This window comes from Anolis sagrei, chromosome 5 (genome assembly GCF_037176765.1).
Source record: "Anolis sagrei isolate rAnoSag1 chromosome 5, rAnoSag1.mat, whole genome shotgun sequence".
Lineage (NCBI taxonomy): Eukaryota > Metazoa > Chordata > Lepidosauria > Squamata > Dactyloidae > Anolis > Anolis sagrei.
Window position 1 is genome coordinate 88773364 of NC_090025.1, and position 20252 is coordinate 88793615.

At 37.3% G+C, this 20252-nt stretch overlaps 1 protein-coding gene across 3 annotated transcripts in view; it reads right to left on the reverse strand.

Moving 5' to 3' along the window:
* Positions 1–774: 774 nt before the first annotated feature.
* The window catches only part of CACNA2D1 (calcium voltage-gated channel auxiliary subunit alpha2delta 1), a 531008-nt gene continuing 511530 nt past the window's right edge, over positions 775–20252 (reverse strand). For 2 of the 3 annotated variants that reach the window (XM_067468854.1, XM_067468853.1), the window contains 2 exons: positions 17287–17369; positions 775–2938 (listed from right to left, as the gene is read on the reverse strand). In XM_067468854.1, coding sequence (XP_067324955.1) covers positions 2822–2938; positions 17287–17369 — 200 coding nt within the window. In that variant the 3' untranslated portion in view covers positions 775–2821. Of the gene's footprint in view, positions 2939–15928; positions 16018–17286; positions 17370–20252 lie in introns of all 3 variants that reach the window. The other variant, XM_067468852.1, reaches the window with a different exon arrangement.

Genomic DNA, 20252 nt, shown 5'->3' on the forward strand with positions numbered 1-20252 from the left:
AGGAAAACATCCCAAATCTGAATGTAATCCTCCTGAGTCATTTTTATTCCACCATTTTGAAACATGTTAGCGAGACATTGCTTATGCAGAATCCCTTGAATCTATACCTAGACCTACATGGCCTTACAAAAGAGTTAAGCAACCTCACACAAAATCTCGTTTTTCTGTACTCTTGATTTTTAACAGCTATTGCGGAAATTTGCTGGTGGAAAGGGAAAAAAATCAGACCTAGGAAAAACTAGAAAATAAAACTTTATATTTGTGTAAAAATGTGATTTTTTTTTTAAAAAATGTTAATGCACTCCCAATTATCCTCCTAAAATTGGAACAAAACTTGGAACATAACATTAGATGGAAGTCATTTATCAGCATAGTGGTTTTAAATATTTTCCTCTCTTCTCCTGAGGCTCTTTCACACTAGAGAAGTATGGTACGATTATTTCACTTTAACTACCATTGTTCTATCCTATGGAATCCTGGAGCTTGGAGCTTTGTTATATACTAGAGCTCTCTAAGAAATTTAACTGCAAGTTCCTAAACTGGCAACCCCAAGATTCCATAAGATGGAACCATGACAGTTAAAGTGGAATAACAGTGTTATAATTCTGTAGGGTGAATTGACCGCAGCAAAGGTGCACATGTATTGATTTAGTTGTCCTGCAATACTGGTTAGTCTAGTGAAAATGGGATTGGAACAAAATTATTCTATCTTGTTTCTGTACTATTCTATACTGTAAACTTATAATGACTTTACTGCTCTGAATAATTACTAGGTTTATATAAAACATGGATTTATTATTATTCATAATCAAGTATCACTGTACATACATATAGATTCAAGGCTCCCCATTTCTTCAGATTTTGATATCATTTCAGTAAATTCTGGGCTTTCCAGCTTGCTATTTTTTTTTACTAAAAAAATAGAGGGGTCGGATACTTTATAACTAATTGTAATAGAAAGAAACAACAGCAACAAAATCCACGAGTTTACAAATTTGAGCATAAACACTCTTCAAAAAGAAAGAGCTATAATTTGATTTCATTTACTTAAAATATCTGTAGACACAATTTCTGGCATTTCGTTTCACTGGCATAAAACCCATCTCTTCCTATTTGTGCAGCAACTAAATGTACTATACCCCTTTTCAGTTTTTATGTTGCACAGTATATTCAGATATCTGTTTTAACAGTATATCACTTAAGATTAAAATGGCATCACATTGCAATATTTGGTTTCTCACACAACAAAACAATCACTCAGTTACCTTTGAAATAAACTATAGTCAACCATCTAAAAGGAAAAGGAGAAAATAACCAAACTGAAAGAGACAGCAAAGCAGCAACTTCATCATCATGCAAAATACCCTTGGCAACCAATGTTCAATATTCACAAAGACATTTTTTACTCACAAACTTTGTGTCTGAACATTTTGGACAACTTAGTGATACGGAACTGTTCTGAGAACAGGGACCATGGCATAGACATTGACAATTGTGCAGTAGAGAACAGATACCATTTTTCCTGTTGAAGTATGAAATTCTCAACAAACTTTCCATTGATAAATTATGCTATGTCTCTTTTTCTTTTTCTCATTGACAAGTTTTTGCAATATAAAAATTCACACACACAAAATATCACAAACCTACTCAAACTTAGCTGCTTGCCCATTTGTCGTAATTTACAGAGAGGAGAAAAAAATCACTCAGAATAAGGCATTTTATGTTTCAGAGAATCTCTGTAGCTGGCTAGCCCTGGAGACCCCAATGCAGAATTTGTAGGTCTCTTGGTGCCCACAAAGCACCCTGAAGTCTCCCTTAGTTTTAAAGCTTTTTGAAACCTGGCAGCTTCCATGTCCTGCAAAGCTAAGCACCAGTCTTTATCATTACTTATCCAGAATGCCCCTCTGGGCTCCACATAGGTGCACAGGCATTTGCAGAAAATGCAGATGATAGTTGGAAGGTAGCACTTGGCTCCTCATGCCTGTTAAAATTGAAATTGTGGGTGAAAGAAAAAGGAGGCCTGGTTGCTTATGAGCTTAGACAGTGTTTAAGGAATCTCTATTTGGGGTGACCTTCCAATTAATGAGTTTGAAGGTATGGTCTACTTTTTTGGTTCTCAGACATACCACTACTACAACCAGCAATAGCTTATTTGTTTTTTAAGTACACTTCACCCTTCTTTGAAATGAATAGGTTTTGTAGCTGGCCACAACCACTGTGGCCATCAATTTGTGAACAGACGTGCCACATGACAATTATTTTGTGATGAGGCCAATAATACTTCTGCAAAATTATGAATGTGCCCAGCCAACTTCACATGTTAGGAAACCCCTGGGCTAGCCAGAATGAAATTATTCTTTCAGAAACTAAAGTCCATGATCCGGACATAACTAAGTTTGAAAGGAGGCATGAAATACTCACAATAAGAGGGCTAAGGAAATGATAGGATTTCCGCCACTCTTAAAAAACTATTACATAAAGAATGAAACATATTCAAAACTAAGATCAAATAAATAAAAGTTGTGTAACCTTTTAAAGGGAAGCCCTTTTCACTTAAAAGTCTTCAAAACCACAACAATTTCTCAATGAAGCACATATAGAATTCAGTTCCAATGGCCTAGATGAATGCAGCATTCACACACATCTACGGATCTGACACGCCAACATGCAGCCACGGTGGGTGCCTTCAGAGTTATTCCAAAAAAGAATATCACTTTATGGACACTGCCATTTATCTGTTGTCTGAACAGAATGAACCCCCTTCTTTTTTCCAAATGAAATGATAGGCTTCTTTATTAGGCAGATTTTGGTTTCAACATGGTCATAACTGGCAATGTCTACTGCCAGATAACAGCCAGAGCAGGATAATCTGGATTCCTACCATAGACCATAGTGATGGGCTCAGGCCAGAGACCCCACCACAGTCTGTTGAATCCTCCTGTAGGGGAAAAAGAAAAAAGGAAGAGGAGGGGGAAAAGGAGGAGGAGGAATGTATTAGTATTATATTAGCTGAAATTTTGACAGGTAAGGAGATTATCTGCTGACTTATACAATAGTTATCAAAATATGAGGAAAATATATGGAATTCATCCTCTTGAGTTTGACCTCAAGACATTTGTATCTAAAACAGAGCTATTTACCCTAAAATGTGTTCTAGCTGTACATTTTCTCATAATATGTGAACCTGTTCTGGTTCCGTGTACTTGTTAAGTACTTTCTGTGGTTGTCTTCCAAACCTCATATGCTGTGAGAGATACTACAACGCAACAGTATAAAATGTGTTTAATATCAGAAATAATTTTGATCTCATCCATCCCATCCTGAATTATAATCCACGGGAATTTATACTTTCAAATTTGAAATTTGCATGATAGTGTAAAAAAAGACAGTAACTTAAAACCTTGCCACAAAAATATAAATCCACAGGGTAACACTCTATGATATTATTGGGAATTATTTATTATTATACTAACTTTGGGACCCAGTGGTGCCCAGGTTATTTGAAAAAGGCATTTTTGTTTTGGGTTGTTAGGTAATATCATTTCATTAATTAGTAACACTTTTTATTAGAAAAAGTCAGTCTTTAAGTTCATTGTTTATGAATGCTCCCATCAGAAAATACATAACGATTTGGGTTAACTGCAATCCCCAAAATGGTGTGCCAATCACCCATAATCCCACCAGTATGCACAGTTGGCCATGTTGGGTCTGTGTGCCAAGTCTGGTCCAGATCTAAGGTTGGCTGTGTTCAGTGCTCTCTGGATATTAGTGAACTACAACTCCCATATCCAAGTCATTCACCCCCCAAATCCTGCCTGTATGCACAGTTGGCCAAGTTAGGTCTGTGTGCCAAATTTGGTCCAGATCCATTGTCGGCTGGGTTCAATCCTCTCTGGATAAGGGTGAACTACAACTCCCAGATCCAATGTCAATTTCCCCCAACCCCCTGCAATATGTTCAGTTGGTCATGGGGCTTCTCTGTGCCAAGTTTGGTCCCAGTCCACTGTTGGAGGGATCACAGTTTCTCTGGATGAAGGTGAACTATAACTCCCATTAAGGTCAATTTCCTCCAAACATCTCCAGTATGTTGTTGGTCATGGGGAGTCTGTGATCCAATTTTGATCCAGGTCTGTCCTTCATGGGGGTTGCAGTGGTCTGTGAGAGGTAAATGGGGTGAAGGTGCTGCAAATCCTATCATCTATAGTCCATCCTCCCCCCAAATCATACCTCACCCAAATTTGGCACACAGACTCCCAGGTCATGGGGGTCTGTGTGCCAAGTTTGGCTCAGGTCTGTTATCCATGGGGGTTACAGTAGTCTCTAGAAGTGAGTGAAGGTACTGCAAATTCCATGATTCAAGGCAAGTTTGGTGTAGATCCATCGTTGGTTGGGTTCACAGTGCTCTCTGGATGTAGGTGAACTGCAATTCCTATAAATCATGGTGAATTCTTCCCAACCCTCTTGTTCAGTTGCTGATCAACTCCTGTTTGATATGCCGTAGGAAAGGCTTAAGGGAGAGGCAGTGGGAGGGGTAATGCAGATTCCACATCAATGGAGAAAGGAACCTTGGGATGTCCATTTTGAAGGGAAAACAGAACATCTAGGATGAACTTGTCCTCAAATGAAAGCCCTTACTTGGGTCGTGGTCGGTATGGGAGGACACTGGCAGTGTTTGGGCTACATATTCATAGTGCTCACTCTAACCTGAAATGTCACTGGAGGGAGTGCTTTGAGTGGCTCCTCAGCACTGTGGGTTAAAGCTGTTAATGGAGGCGGGAGCCTGTCTTTGTAAGTGGACACCTCCACCACATACACACATTTTCACTTTTATTATCACCTTATTGCTGTGATGGAGGCAGATATGATTGAATCTTTTAATTTCACTTTCACATTTGTAGATGTGGGCAGAGAATAAATTATTTCCAACATGCTTAAGAAATTTGGTATCCTCGAATATTCTTTCAAAAAACTAACCAAATTAAATTATCACCCATCCCCACTCAAAAGCCATATGATATATGGAAAATATATTATGTAAGTCAGTGATTCCCAACCTTTATTTGACCACAGACCACTTTGATCAGGGACCACTTTGACCAGGGATCACTTGACCAGGAATCACTTTGACTAGGGACCACTCCTCAGCATTAGTACCAAAAGGATTCCGAATCAGTTTTTGATCAACCTTAGATTCGGTTTGGGGTGCCGATTCAGAAAATTGCATTGGATAGATCACACCAGCTCTAGTTTTTGATACACAACATATGACATGGTCAGCAACAGGGAAGTAGTGGCAGTCGGTGTGAAAGGAGTGGAAATAAAATAAAATAAATAAAGAGGAACTAAGCTAGCGGACCAGATTTTCATCCTCGCAGCCCACTGATGGTCCGCGGCCCACAGGTTAAGAACCACTGATGTAAGGAAATAAAAAAGAAGCTCATTTGAGACTCTAATGATTATATTCTGTTTTAGCTCACAGTGTGTTTAAACCTCAAATTCGCTATGAATTGATTACCTTTCTAACCATAGAGCCATGTATCCTATTAAGATGATCTGGACTGCACTGATCCATTTAAATTAACTGGTAGTGCTTAAAAAGAACGGTGACCCTGAAAGAAAAACTGCTTTGCGACATTCAGAAAAATACAAATTCTGAAGGAGAATTATTTCCCAATGAGCCCATCAGTTTGGGAGATGTACACTAGGTCTATTTATACCAGAATACATGAGAATAAAATTCCCCAGACTTCCATACTGGATCACAACTCAAGATTCCTAGTGTTTATCATAATAATATGAAAGTACATCAGTATATCTACACACTGACAACTGTTTAATACCAGTATCGTTTTCATGGCTTCCTCCTACGAATTCCTGGGATGTGTTATTTTGAGAGACACTTAACATTCTTAGTTAAAGAGAATCAGGTTTATAAACTTGATATCGGTTTGCTATTAGTATATAACATAAATTCTTCTTCGTGTGTATACCATTCTTGGAATATATCCTGAAATCGTACAATGTACAATCGTACATTTCCTACTCTATGCATTATCTCATAAGCAGGATGAATACCAGCAGCAATTCATATCCCAATTTCAGTCATGGGAAATTGGGATAGTTGCCAGTCACATGTCCCAAAATCCGATCAGTCTGCCATGTCTATCCAAGAAACTATGGTTTGTGAAGAAGAGCAGATCTATTCTATGAACCCGACAAAAGTCTTCAAATGCTTGGATATTGTCTTTCTAAAATTAAATTCACTTTTCCTGTTCTTAGAATAATCTTCCCAAAGTTACCCTCTGTACAAATTTATTTCCTGGTTGTTTTTTTAAGTTTTGAGGCTTGTTACTTTCTTCTGTAATGCTGGCATTAGTTACTACAACCAATTCATAAATGCTTGCATTCTATTTGGAGAGAAAACTGTAGTAACTGAATATTTTCTGGATTTTAATAATTACGTAGCTTGGCTCCATCTACATACTTTTCCAGTCTGCATCTTGTCATCTTGTATCAGCTGTATTTGGGAAACTAACCAGAGTCCAACTGGTCTTTCTTCAAGTGTGAATAATTATACTATCCTGCTTTCACCCAGCACATTTAGTTCAGAAATGAGGACTCAATTTCTTAGCTGTAAACTTAGTCTGACCACTTCATGGTAAATATCTAGGTAAATGGATCTACTGAAAATAATACATTAGTGGAAAAGTGGAATGAAGAACTTGGACATTTCTATCAATAGTATGGTTTAAATATATATTTGGGAGAAAGAAACTTGACAATATTTCGAACTTTATAGATCAATTACCTTGACATGAGTTCAGAAAGAATTGGAAGCCAGTGTGGTTGGTCTACATATGATATCTAAGTCATATATCAACTGCCTGACCAACATGTTTTGCACTACTGTAGCTTGCACTACTCATGGTCAGCCCTAAGGAGATCACATTAAGCTACTCCAAATTAAGGCATGGATCACCATGGTGATCTGCTGGGCATAGCAGCCACTCTCAATGTGCTGTATTTTTAAATATAATCTAAAATGTGTTTTACATTGTTATAAATTAATATTTTATAGGATCTCTTGTTTTCCCTTATTAAATATGGTTATGTCCACTTGCAAAAGGTCTCACTTCCTATACAGGATCATGAGATAGGGAAAAATGTTCTGTATAATGTCTAGATATCATATTTAATGGTAAGGCTTATTGTATACTGTTTAAAATTAACATACGGATTAATAATTTGTTATTTTATGAAAGAAGGGATTCTTTAAAGATATTATTGAGATTTGTTTATTTTCACCCCTCCCCCAAATTGGATTGCTTGTTAATGATTTTTAAACTTGTATTATTGGGTGGGTGGGGGTGTTACTTGTGATTTGTTTTATTCTGTATTATAAACATAACAGGAGAAAAGTGGCCTATAAATTGAATAAATAAATAATACCACCTCTGTCTGTGTACTGTAAATTGTTTTTTGTGTAAAAGGCATTGAAAGTTTGCCTTATATGTGTACTGTAATTTGCTCTGAGTCCCTCTGGGAGGATAAAGTGGAATATAAATAAAGTGTATTATTATTATTATTATTATTATTATTATTATTATTATTATTACTTTTCCTACGGGAAAGCATCTGCTACTAAGGAGGCTGTTCAAGTCCTGAATTGGTGCTTGGCCACTGTGACGGTCTGGATGAGGGCGAACAAATTGAAAAGGAATCTAGACAAGACAGAGGTCAATCGAAAGGCCAAACAGGGCATAGGGTTACAGCCTGTGTTGGATGGGGTTATGCTCTCCCTGAAGACACAGGTTCGCAGCTTGGATTCATCATTGAGCCTGGAACCCCAGGTCTCAGCAGTGACCAGGGGAGCATTTGCACATTTAAAGCTTGTGCATCAGCTGTGCCCATACCTTGGGAAGTCTGTCTTGGCCACGGTACTCCATGCTCTGTTTACACCTGATATAGACTACTGCAACACGCTCTAGATGGAGTTGCCTTTGAAGACTGTTCAGAAGCCTCTAATGGTCCAGTGGGCAGCAGTCAGGTTACTAATGGGAGCACACAACTCCTCTGTTGTGTCAACTCCACTGGCTGCCAATTTGCTACCAGATACAATTCAAAGTGTAAGCTTTAGCCTATAAAGCCCTAAACAATTCTTGCCTAGCTTACCTGTATGAACGTTTCTCTCCTTATAAACCATTTAGGAACTTAAGATCGTCTGGGGAGGCCCTGCTCTCGATCCCGCCTTCTTTGCAGGCCCCTCGGCTGTGGAACTCCCTCCCAAGGGATATTAGATCAGCCCCCTCCCTCCTGACTCCCCCCACCAAAAGTAAAAACCTGGTTCTTTGAACAAGCTTTTGGAAATGCAGCATAATAGATAAACATGGAACTATGAAAGTGTAGGATGAAATATTATAAGTATTAAGACATATATATTCTGTATACAATTTCTTAAAGGTTAGTGATAAGTATAAGAATGTTTAAACACTGTATATGTAAAACTACAATAAATAAAAAGTTTTTTTTTTAAAAAAAGGAACTATGAAAGAATGAATTTGGAACGACTAGACAAGCTACTGGAAAAATGAGTTTAACAGGAAGACACTGGTGATTATGTTTTAATGGTTTTTTGTATGGATTTTATAATGTTGTGATAAATGTTTTTTAATTTTATTTTATGACTGTTGTGGCATCAGATTGCTGCCAATTTGTAAGCCACCTTGAATCGCCTTTGGGCAGAAATAAATAAATGTAGTCAAAATTGCCCCAAGATCTGAGGCTCCCCACTTCTGTGCTGGAATCCCAATGGGCTGTAAATCTCCACCAGCATACTTCTGATTGGTATTGAATACATAAGAATTTGTCTGGTTGAAAAATACACTGGGATGCAACTAACCAGTGCCCCCCCCCCCCCAAAATAAACCCTTCTGGAGTAGTACTGGGATTGTCTGTGATTACTTCCACAAATCTTTACATAATACTACTAGCAGGGTTGATTTATTAATAAATCAATATGATATTATAATTATATACTTTATATTACATGTAATATTACTAATAATATTACAATATAATGGTATAGTACAATATAGTAATATATAATACTGATATTGTACATAATACTGATATTGTATGTGTGTGTGTGTGTGTGTATAGTAAGCCACTCTGAGAAGGGCGACATATAAATGTAATAAGTAAAATAATAAATAATAAATAAAATAAATCAGACTAAAGTTATATAAAATACATTGTATATCAAGACTATGAATAAATTGGGAATATCTATGCTAGAGCTTCCTTCCTTCCAAGAATCATCATAATTAAAGGCCTAAATACAAAGTTTCACCATTGCAGATCATTTCCGTTGCCCTTTGCCACCATTTATGATACCCAAAAGTCTGTTCCAGAGGTTTAGAGTATAATTTGAAGGTGTAGTTGGTGACAGCTGTAGGTAGAACTGTTACCTTCCTGGTTCCACTAATAGTAGCAATTTTGGTCAAAGGAGCTTCAGTAAATGAGCAAGAGTTAACATAGCTTATAGGGCTGGGCGGTTTCGTTCGTTAATTTTGTAATTCGTTAATAATTCGTATTTAAAGTAGCTTACAATCCGATATTGAACCATTCAAGAGCAACTAAAAATCGAAATGAATTTTTGAACTCATTTTGTAATTGTTTCGTAATTGTTTCAAAATCGTTTCGAAATTGTTTCAAAATCGTTTCGAAATTGTTTCGAAATCGTTTCGAAATTGTTTCGTTATTATTTCCGTCTGTCTGGTGCAAGTTTTATAGTTGTTGTTTGCTTTATCAGTGATAAAAAAAATTATCACACCAACAGTCAACAACAGAGGGAGAGGGAAGCTTCAGAAGTTCCCCCTGTCCCATTTGGAGGTTTTTTTAGCGTATTGCGCAATCGCGTCTGCCATTAACAAATCGATTTGTTATTGTTTCGAAATTGTTTCGTAATTTCCGAAATTTCGTAAATTTCGAACTTTTTTAAAGGAAAATTTCGGAATTCTTTTAAAAAACGAAACGCAAAACCCCCCTAAAAACGAATCGAGTTTAGAAACAAATTTTTCCGTGGTTGCCCAGCCCTAATAGCTTAACATGGTTAGCAAACTCTAAAGTGCAACTTAATTTAAGTACAGAAGTAATGGGGACTAAAGACCAAACAACATGCAATGTTAATGTAATTATGTTGTGTGTGTGTTTAACCTTAAATACCAAATAATGTATTGCAGAAAGGCAATACCAGATATGTGGGGAGATATATTCATTTGCAAAGCAGTTTATATCTGCGTTAACATTGTATCAGACAGAAAGCTCCCATAAGAACCAATTAGAGTCCACATATTTATATATGAAGATTTTACACACATTTCAAAGATTATGAAGGTTTACATTCAGAACCTGGAAAGTTCAGGTTTTGTTATTACTCTTGAGAATCACCCAGCTGGCATGGAGACCTTTGGTTCACATTTCCTTTGTTTACGCTTACGCTAAAGGCTTTCTCCAAAACTCATTACCGGGAAATATGCATGTAAAAATATGCTTACCAAAAGGCATTAATCAAACTCTGCACCAGCATTCTTGTCACATAGGGTCATAGGAAGTTGCCATTGGGCCATCTTGTTCAGTATTGTCAGTTGAAATCAGCAAGGTCTTTCAGGGGTTTAAAGCAGTATTCTTTGGTAGCTCCAGCTAGTTTTCTGGAATTAACCACTCATTCAGACTCTTATGGTTGTGATTCAGATTTGGGGATAAGAAGGGGGTCCTTTATCCTTTTTTACTTCCATTTATTCCTTCCATTCTACTTAGTTAAGTTACATAAACCTATCATGCCACGGACAATTGGGTGGGGATACAGAAGGAGTGCTCAGATTTGGCAATGTCCTGGCATAGTTCTAGTATGACTATGCTTGGGTTCAAATCAAGATGGTTACTTATGGTACAATATTATTAGGATCCCCCCTGTGCATAGCACTGTGTTCATTCAAATTTTGGCCAAATTATTTTTAAAAATAAAAAAAGTATTTTTTTTCTTAAAGGATACTGCACGATGGAAATTATTCACTCATATAGAAACAAATGTACCCAACCATAGTATCAAGTTCGGCATAAAATATTTATAATTATGAAAATAAAAAATGCTAACAACTACAAATTTTTCATAGATTGAAAATATCCTACAAATCAATGCCCGTTATCCCAAACACCTCTTTATGTAATTAAGTTCCAATTTGAAGGATATTTGGTTAATATATACCTGCAGAAACCCATTCCTACTTTTAGATTTTGTCCTCTCTATTAGATGCTGCTGGAGATTATTATAATGTCCTCCTCTAGTGGTTATTTGGGGAATGCAATGCATGAGAAAAAAACATGTCTGGAAAAATGAGAATGTTCTGGAAATGTCCCTCCTGCTCCCAGTCCAAATGTACTTTTCCACTCCAGGATGGAGCACTGATTAATGTAATTGCAGAAGCCTGGAGTAGAAGTTGGTGTTGCACTGCACAGATTAAATGGCCTACAAATCCATGTCATTACTTTTTTTAATAAAGAAAGGAATAATAAACAACCAAATATTCACATTATTAAAATTCTGAATATTTCCGAAGGACTGGCAAATTGCCTATTTTTGTGCTGTTCTTGGAGTATTTTTTCACTAGCAGGTGAGGTATCCTCATTCTGTTACATACTGGTAACGTTTCCTCCTAGGGCTACATACAAAACTTCCCATACATAGCCCTGCTTTCTCACCTAATACTCCTGGTGCAGGATTCATAGTTCAGCCAAACAGTTCACCTCACTACCTCTGAGGGTGCTTGCCATAGATGCAGGCGAAACATCAGGAAAAAATGCCTCTAGAACATGGCCATATAGCCCGAAAAAAACCTACAACTACCCAGTTCTGAGTTTGATAAATGTCTGGATGGAAAACTGATTTTGGCTTTAAGAACAATATGGGGAAGCATTGCACTGAGGAGTCCCTGTAGCATGCTGGTGTTATGAGCACAACTAAACCTTTCCATACTACTGAGCAGTGTTCTTGGGACAAGTGGAAGTGATCCATAAAAAGACAGTAAAGGATGAGTTCTGAAGCACTATCACTACAAATATTGCTGCACGTGACAGCACATACACTTTCCATAGGAAAGATCAAATCACATGATGGGAGAGGCTTCTAACTGCACAAACCATAACATATTTTGTGCCACAGACTCTCCATAAAAGGGAATGTAACCACATGGGCTTAATCTATATACTGCATTTTTTCAGTTCTAAGGCTCACTTTCCCCCCTAGATAAACATATCTTAAAAGTGGGTGAAAAAATGCAGTAGGTGTTGCTGCTCTTTGAAATATGAGACATTGGAAAAGTACATTCTTAGACTATAATATCCAAGCCAGCATGACCATAAATAAGTGGACTCTAATCTCATATTTCCAAAATGCAAATTTTCCTAGCTTTGTGCTTAACACATACAATAATATTCCAGGTGAAGTAGGTTTGCAATGAAAAAAGGGGCGCACCCATTTCTCCAAGCGAGATAATGATTGACAAATATCTCTCTTAGAGAAAAAGGTATGTCCTTTTTTCATCATCTCTCTTAGAAAGTCACAGAGTGAGCAGTCAGGTATCAGTATGCAGACTATGGTACAGGCAGTCCCTGTGTCACAGACATCTGACTTACATGCGACTCAATTAAAAATGGGAAACAAGAAGTGAGAGGAAAGCTAGGAAAGGAAATTCACTCCTGGAAGAGTTAGCATGGGAAAAAAGTGTTTCCATTGAAGCTTTATCACCAATCCTTGTTTCCACAACAAGCCGATGTTTATCAAGATCCAATTGTCCCAGGGACAGAAAGTGAGGTGAAATCTTATAAACAGGGGCACATATAAAAAAAGAGATCTTACAGGGGTGTTAACCCTTCCCTATGCTATCCATAACTTTAAAAAATGGGTTGGAGTTACATTTTAAAATATATACATGTTCTGACTTACATACAAATTCAACTTAAAAACAAACCTACAGAACCTATCTCTTCTGTAACCCAGGGATTGCCTGTAGTTAAAAAAAGGAAGCATACGGGGCTTTACAACAATGAGCCTACTTACAACTTATGTTGAGTTTCCCAATGTTCCTGGGATAGGCTAGAAAAGTTTTGCACTATTAAAAAGCTCAATGAGAAAATCAAACTTGCTTTAAATAACCACAGAATGCCCCATTCAGAGCAAGAAAAACATGATATTGAGATCTAGACCCAACTGTCAGTTAGAGATGGCTGTGTTAGAAATGCTTTGACTGTAACTCCAAGGGTTTAAAAACACTTCTTCCAGAACATGGGTCACTGATAAGATCCAGTGAAGGGTTAAAATAAGTGAGACTGGTCAAGGAAGCTGTGTAATGTTGTGTAATTTTGTCCATGTGACAGAAGGTGACAAATTTCATGTCATATCCTTTGTCCCTGGGCATGAGGGATAGAGAGTGTGTTGGATTATATACAGTAAGGAAAAAAGAGCCATTTGCTAGTTCTCTCTCATCTTCTACATCTTAGCTCATGCATCGCTCTGTGTTACCACGGTGGGATCATAAGACGGATGATTTGTATAAAAGACGGTACATAAAAAGCAAGCCAATAATAATAAAAGCCTTCAAATGATTTGAACGAAACTCAAAGACATGGAGTCTAATTAATGGACATAAGGTCCAGGAGCTGAACTGTTATTTTTGGAAGTTGTAAATTGCTGACCTACCTTGTGGGGTTGTCCTGAGTGATTGTTGATGAAGTCAACCCACACCGACAAGGATTATGAGCCCAGCCCCTGAAGCATTCTGGTGCATGCCCTAACGGATTGCAAGTTCAAAAATCTCCAAGTGATGGCTGGCAAGGAGGTCTGTCCTCGCATTTGGCTGTAAACTCTGGTAAAGAATTTGATTAGACAAAGTTGGACAACAAGCTAAACATGAGCCAACAATGTGATGCGGTGGCAAAAAAAAAGCCAATGGGATTTTGGCCTGCATCAATAGGAGTATAGTGTCTAGATCCAGGAAAGCCATGCTACTCCTCTATTCTGCCTTGGTTAGACCACACCTGGAATACTGTGTCAAATTCTGGGCACCACAATTGAAGTAAGATGTTGACAAGCTGGAATGTGTCCAGAGGAGAGTGACTAAAATGATCAAGGGTCTGGAGAACAAGTCCTATGAGGAGCGGCGTAAAGAGCTTGGCATGTATAGCCTGAAGAAGAGAAGGCTGAGAGGAGACATGATAACCATGTATAAATATGTAAGAGGAAGTCATAGGGAAGAGGGAGCAAGCTTGTTTTTTGCTGCCCTGGAGACTAGGACGCAATGGAAGAATGGCTTCAAACTACAAGAAAGGAGATTCCATTTGAACATGATGAAGACCCTCCTGACTGTGAGAGCTGTTCAGCAGTGGAACTCTCAGCCCCGGAGTGTGGTGGAGGCTCCTCCTCTGGAGGCTTTTAAACAGAGGCTGGATGGCCATCTGTTGTGGGTTCTAGCCAACATAGGTTTTTAACTGATGTAAATTTTATTCATTTGTGTGTTTAATCAACCAGACGTTCTAAATCTCATTACCTGCATACCTTGTACAGTGCAATAAGGGTCTTTGGACCACAATAAAATGTTGTTGTTGCAAGTCTGAGGGCTATAAATTAATGAGGCTCAAAATTGCTACATCCTCTAGAGCAGCCTGAACCAGGTTTGGACTTTTTACAGTATAGCTTCCAAAATCTAAAAGAGGATTTTGCTTTGAAAAACTGTATGCGCCAGAAGCAGAAAGGTAATCCTTTGGGGCTATAAAAATGGCTGGGATTGGCCAGGGCTTGCAAAGATTTCTGTCCAGGAGGGGGCAGAGCATCACCACATGTCAGTTGTGTGTGGAGAGGAGATGGTGTCCTGTAGCTTTGTCAAGAAATGCTTTAATCGTGGTCATTTCAAGAGGGACTATAAAGAATTGTCCTTCCTACAAAAGCCAGAACCATGGATATAATTGTGGAGGCAGAAGGGATTTTTTTGAAAGGTACAAGCAGCTACATGGTGGCAATGAGAGAGGACTCCAAGAAGGGATACTGGTTACTGGACAGTGGGGTCACTCACTACTCTGTGAACTTACTTTCCAATGTGAAGAAAGCCCCGGTGTCCTATGTGTAGCTTGTGATGGGGCACAAACTGCTGTGAACAAAGTTGGGCCTGCTTTTATTCTATGTCTGGGTAAAAGTCGTAATAATATTTTCTGTGTAGATGATCTTGAAAACAATTTGCCAAGTGTTTCATGCCTAAGTGATGAATGTTATCAGGTAGTTTTCAAGGGAAACCATTGCATTATAAGATTTGTGCTAAGGGCGTAAAAAGGAGCAAACCTTACCAAATGCTACTCAGCAAGGAATATGGAAATGTTGCTGAAACTAACGCTTTAAATGTACCACTGCATGATTTATGTGCCCATTATCTCCACTGAGTGATGGGACATGCTAGCTTTAATGGTTTGACCCAATTAACCAAAGTGTGTCTTGATTTGATGTTATCCCAATGCAACAAATTTTTAGATTGTGCCATCTTTAAAAGGTGAAAGCTTTTCCAATGTTGAAGAAAAGCAAAATAGTTACAAAAAGGCCATTTCATGTGGTTCATGCTGATTTGGCTGGGCCTTTTCCAGAAAATGAAGGAAAGTCAAAGTACATTTTTGTCATTGTAGATAGACAAACGAGATTCAGTTTTGTTTATCTTTTGAAAGCAAAATTCAAAGTGCTTATCCCAGGTTGTCATTTGCTCTTTCACAAAACAAGACTCCACATTCCACTCTCCCTAGCCCAGGTATTTGTTTTTTAAATGATATGTTAACAAAAATGTTAAACTTTTAATGAACAAAAGAAAATACAAAATTAGAGAAAGTAACTGACCATCCACACCACATGAACACTTGCAGAAAAATGAAGAGAGGAGCGGACATCATGGAAGAGGCACGACTCGTTGTGCATATAGGCTGATCCTATTAATAAAACGGGCAAAGTAGCAAGAAGAGGAAAGGAAAGAGAACACAGAAAGAAACACGTACAAGATGAGATTTCATGCAATTGGCTGGCATTTAGCAGAGTTAATGTGAAAAAGCATTCACCCAAGAGCAAAGAGTTTTACAGTGAGAATAGCAAAGGAAACTTAACTGAAAGTATTACACAGTGAGAATTATAGAAAACACAACTAGCACAGAAAATAGCACACCCAAGCTAGTGAGCAAGACATCTTGCACTTTCACACACAATAAATCTAGTGGTAATCATCTTCATGATCTAGAATTTTTGGTATTCTGCCAGTTGTCTCCAAAAATTTTATTAATCAAATTTCTTCAAAAAACCCACCAAATTTGGACTGTCCCCATTTGATGATTTAATGTTTCATGTGTGGCACACGTTTTAAAAATTTTTAATGGTGTGTGTGGTTAAACTGCTTACTAAGGGTCCTAATGCTTGGGTTTGGAGGTGTATCAATCACATCAGGATGAAGTTATACTACTGCTAAAAGATTGAAAACAGCCATGGTGAGCTTCTAGAGTCACCAAACAGATGTCACAGTTAGGAGTGCCTAATCACTCCTAACTCAAACAGATGTCACAGTTAGGAGTGCCTAATCACCAACTATTATTGTTCCCAGCATGGATCCAAAGGGAGAGGCAAGTAAATGCTGTCATTGTTGTTGTTGTTGTTGTTGTTGTTGTTGTTGTTGTTGTTATTTGATGGGTCATAAATGCTTTTGTTGGAAAACAACAAGCTTTTTTTAATAGCCTAGGCCACTTCATGACACTACTTTAATGCAATATATCTGTGTAATCATATTCATGTACCAAGTCTTAAGACAAATCCTCCTCCAGATGTATTTGTATGATTCCTTAGACCATAATGAGTCACAAGTAAGAAAATATGAAACAAGTAAGCTACAAAGCAGTTGTTTGAAGAAAAAATGAAGACTTTAAACTTAACTTTTTAAAGACTGCTTTGTTGTCATGATGTGTAAACCTTTGTCACAGAGTGTCCTGTTTCTCTAGATAGGAACTGTGTGTGAAAGCACAGCAATTACAGCAAAGGCAACTCAGAAAAAAGCAGCTGTTAATTTTATGTTAATTGTAGGAACATGTGAAATAGAGCAATTATGTTCAAAAGTAAACAGTAAGTTTAATGAGAGATAGGTCAAAGTCCACAGGCCTTGGAGGTACAAATTATTCCAAAATATTTTTATATTGCAAAAAAAAGCATAACAAACTTACTTTAGCATCATTATCAAAACAGACTTCAGGTCCTTTCCTGTATCTGGGTTGTTTCACCATTTCACAGGGGTTAGGTCCTTCATCTGAAGTTTGATTATGGAACAGGAAAAACAGAAATCTCACATTTATGTAACCAGCATAATACTGACTGAGAAGTGAGCATCAAAAAGTCTCTAAATGTGGAAAAGTTCTTATTTTCTCAATGGGGTAACTCAAGCTGTTGGAAGAGCCTTTCTCAGAAAGGGTGACACGATTTACAAGGATTCTTTATATTTCTTATCATATATTGAGTACCATTTGTCTAAATTGCTTGAGATCAGGAGTGGTTTTGATTCTGCATCTTGGAATATCTGTATTTGCATGTGTACATAATGAGATGTCTGGAAGCTGAGATCCAGGTCTAAATATGGTATTCATTTATATGTCATACACATATTATACACAGAGCTTGAAGGTAATTTTATACCCAATATCTCTCTCATATATATATATATATATATATATATATATATATATATATACATACACACACACACACACACACACACATGGTTTAATACATTTGTTATACATTGTTTGTTTTACAGCAAATACATATTATTCAATACAACCTACCATACTTTTGTGCTTATACATATTATCCATCCCTCACCGCTGTGCTCCCCGCTCCCAAGCCACAGCTTTTACATATCATCTGTCCAAAATTTCAATTCTTGTGGAGGTAACTTTACTTCTTTATTTTTAAATCCGTTTTCAATAAATTTTCTCCATACATTATCAAAATCACTTTGTTTCCACATACCTCTTTTAACTTTTAATATACATGTCAGCTTATCATTTATTGCCAATTTCCATACTTCCTTGTACCACTCCTCTATTTGTATATTTATTTCTTTTTTCCAGTTCCTTGCTATAAGCAGTCTTGCTAGTGTTAATAAATTTATCACATCTTTGTACTCTTTTTTCAATTGTTATTATATAATGATTATAAAGCTATACTAGGACTTCTTTCTATTTTAATATTAATTATATCTTCTACTTCTCTAAATACTTTCCCCCAAAACTTATTTACATATTTACATTGCCACCACATATGTATATATGTTCCTGATTCTTGACATCCTCTCCAGCAGTTTTTTTGAATAGTTTTTATTCATATTTGCCATTCTTACTGGTGTTTGGTACCATTTCCATATTAACTTATAATAATTTTCTTTAACCCATATTGATAAATTTTTAGATGTCTTTGTCTCCATAATTGTTGCCACTCTGTTTCATTTATTTTTATCCCTAAATCTTCTTCCCATACCTTCTTGAGGATGTTACTTTTTGTTTTTCCTTTCTTTATTTCAATTATTATCTTATATATTTTACTAGTTATTCCTTTCAAAATTTTATGCTCTTCTACAACCCTTCCATTTTGTATTATTGAGAGATATTGACAAGCTGGAATGTGTCCAGAGGAGAGCGACTAAAATGATAAAAGGTCTGGAGAACAAGCCCTATGAGGAGCGGCTAAAGGAGCTGGGCATGTTTAGCCTGAAGAAGAGAAGGCTGAGAGGGGATATGATAGCCATGTATAAATATGTGAGAGGAAGTCACAGAGAGGAGGGAGCAAGCTTGTTTTCTGCTTCCCTGGAGACTAGGACGCGGAACAATGGCTTCAAACTACAAGAGAGGAGATTCCATCTGAACATGAGGAAGAACTTCCTGACTGTGAGAGCCGTTCAGCAGTGGAACTCTCTGCCCCGGAGTGTAGTGGAGGCTCCTTCTTTGGAAGCTTTTAAACAGAGGCTGGATGGCCATCTGTCTGGGGTGATTTGAATGCAATATTCCTGCTTCTTGGCAGGGGGTTGGACTGGATGGCCCATGAGGTCTCTTCCAACTCTTTGATTCTATGATTCTATGATTATTTGTTCACATTGGTTAAAGCTTACTTCCATTTTTATTATTTTTCCCAATTTTTAAACAATTGTTCTAATTGTATACAATGGAACAATGTCAATTTTATTTCTCTAAATTCTTCCATAATTTTTTTCCTTCTTCATTCCAACCTTTATCCAATCCCCTATTTTGTCTAAATTTTCCCTTAACTTTTTATCCATTACTTTTTTAAAAAAATTGGAAATTTCTTTTCCATTACAATTGGGATTATTACTGAACCATCCATTATTAACATTCTCCTATATTTGTTCCATACTTCTAATACTGTATATACCCAATATTTTAATACTTGTGGGCATGAAACAAATTTTAAGTATATTGAACCATCAGAAGGCAAAGATGTCACTATCTAAGCCACCCATGTGGACCATTTTGGATTTTGTATTATTGTGGAATTTGGAAATTTGGATAAGACCTGTAGTTGTGGATCAAACACTGTGGGTAGATGGTACTGGCTTGGAAACTGGACTGTGGAATACATGATATGGAGTTTAAGGCAGGCTCCTTAATTTAGAAGTTAACATACATCTGCATCTGAAAACAGAGAATCTGTAGGTACATAGAAGCATTATGATCATGTTATGCAAACATGATCTTCTCCAGTGATATCTGTTTGACAGAAGTACCCATGTTTACTTGAGTATAATGTGCCATTGAATGTAATGTACACTTGCCTTTCGAAGGCACGCATTATAAAAAATGGATTTGCTTTCTAATGTGATGTACCCAACAATGCAGGCATAGCACATCAAAGAAGCAGGCAACATGAATGAGGCCATTTGTAGCTTGCCAGCCTAATTCAATTCCCAACTGGTCTCATTCATGAGGCTTTCAAAACCAAGGGGGAGGTTCGCGAAAAGGCCTTACTGGTGCATTACTTAAACTGTTATGTTTATTTATCATGATCTGATCACCATACTCAATATATCCCATATGCATGGGGGTATTGGGGTAATGATACAAAAGGTTTGCTAGGGTAGACCCTCTTTCACTCAGACTCAGCCCCCCCGAAACTCAGCCCC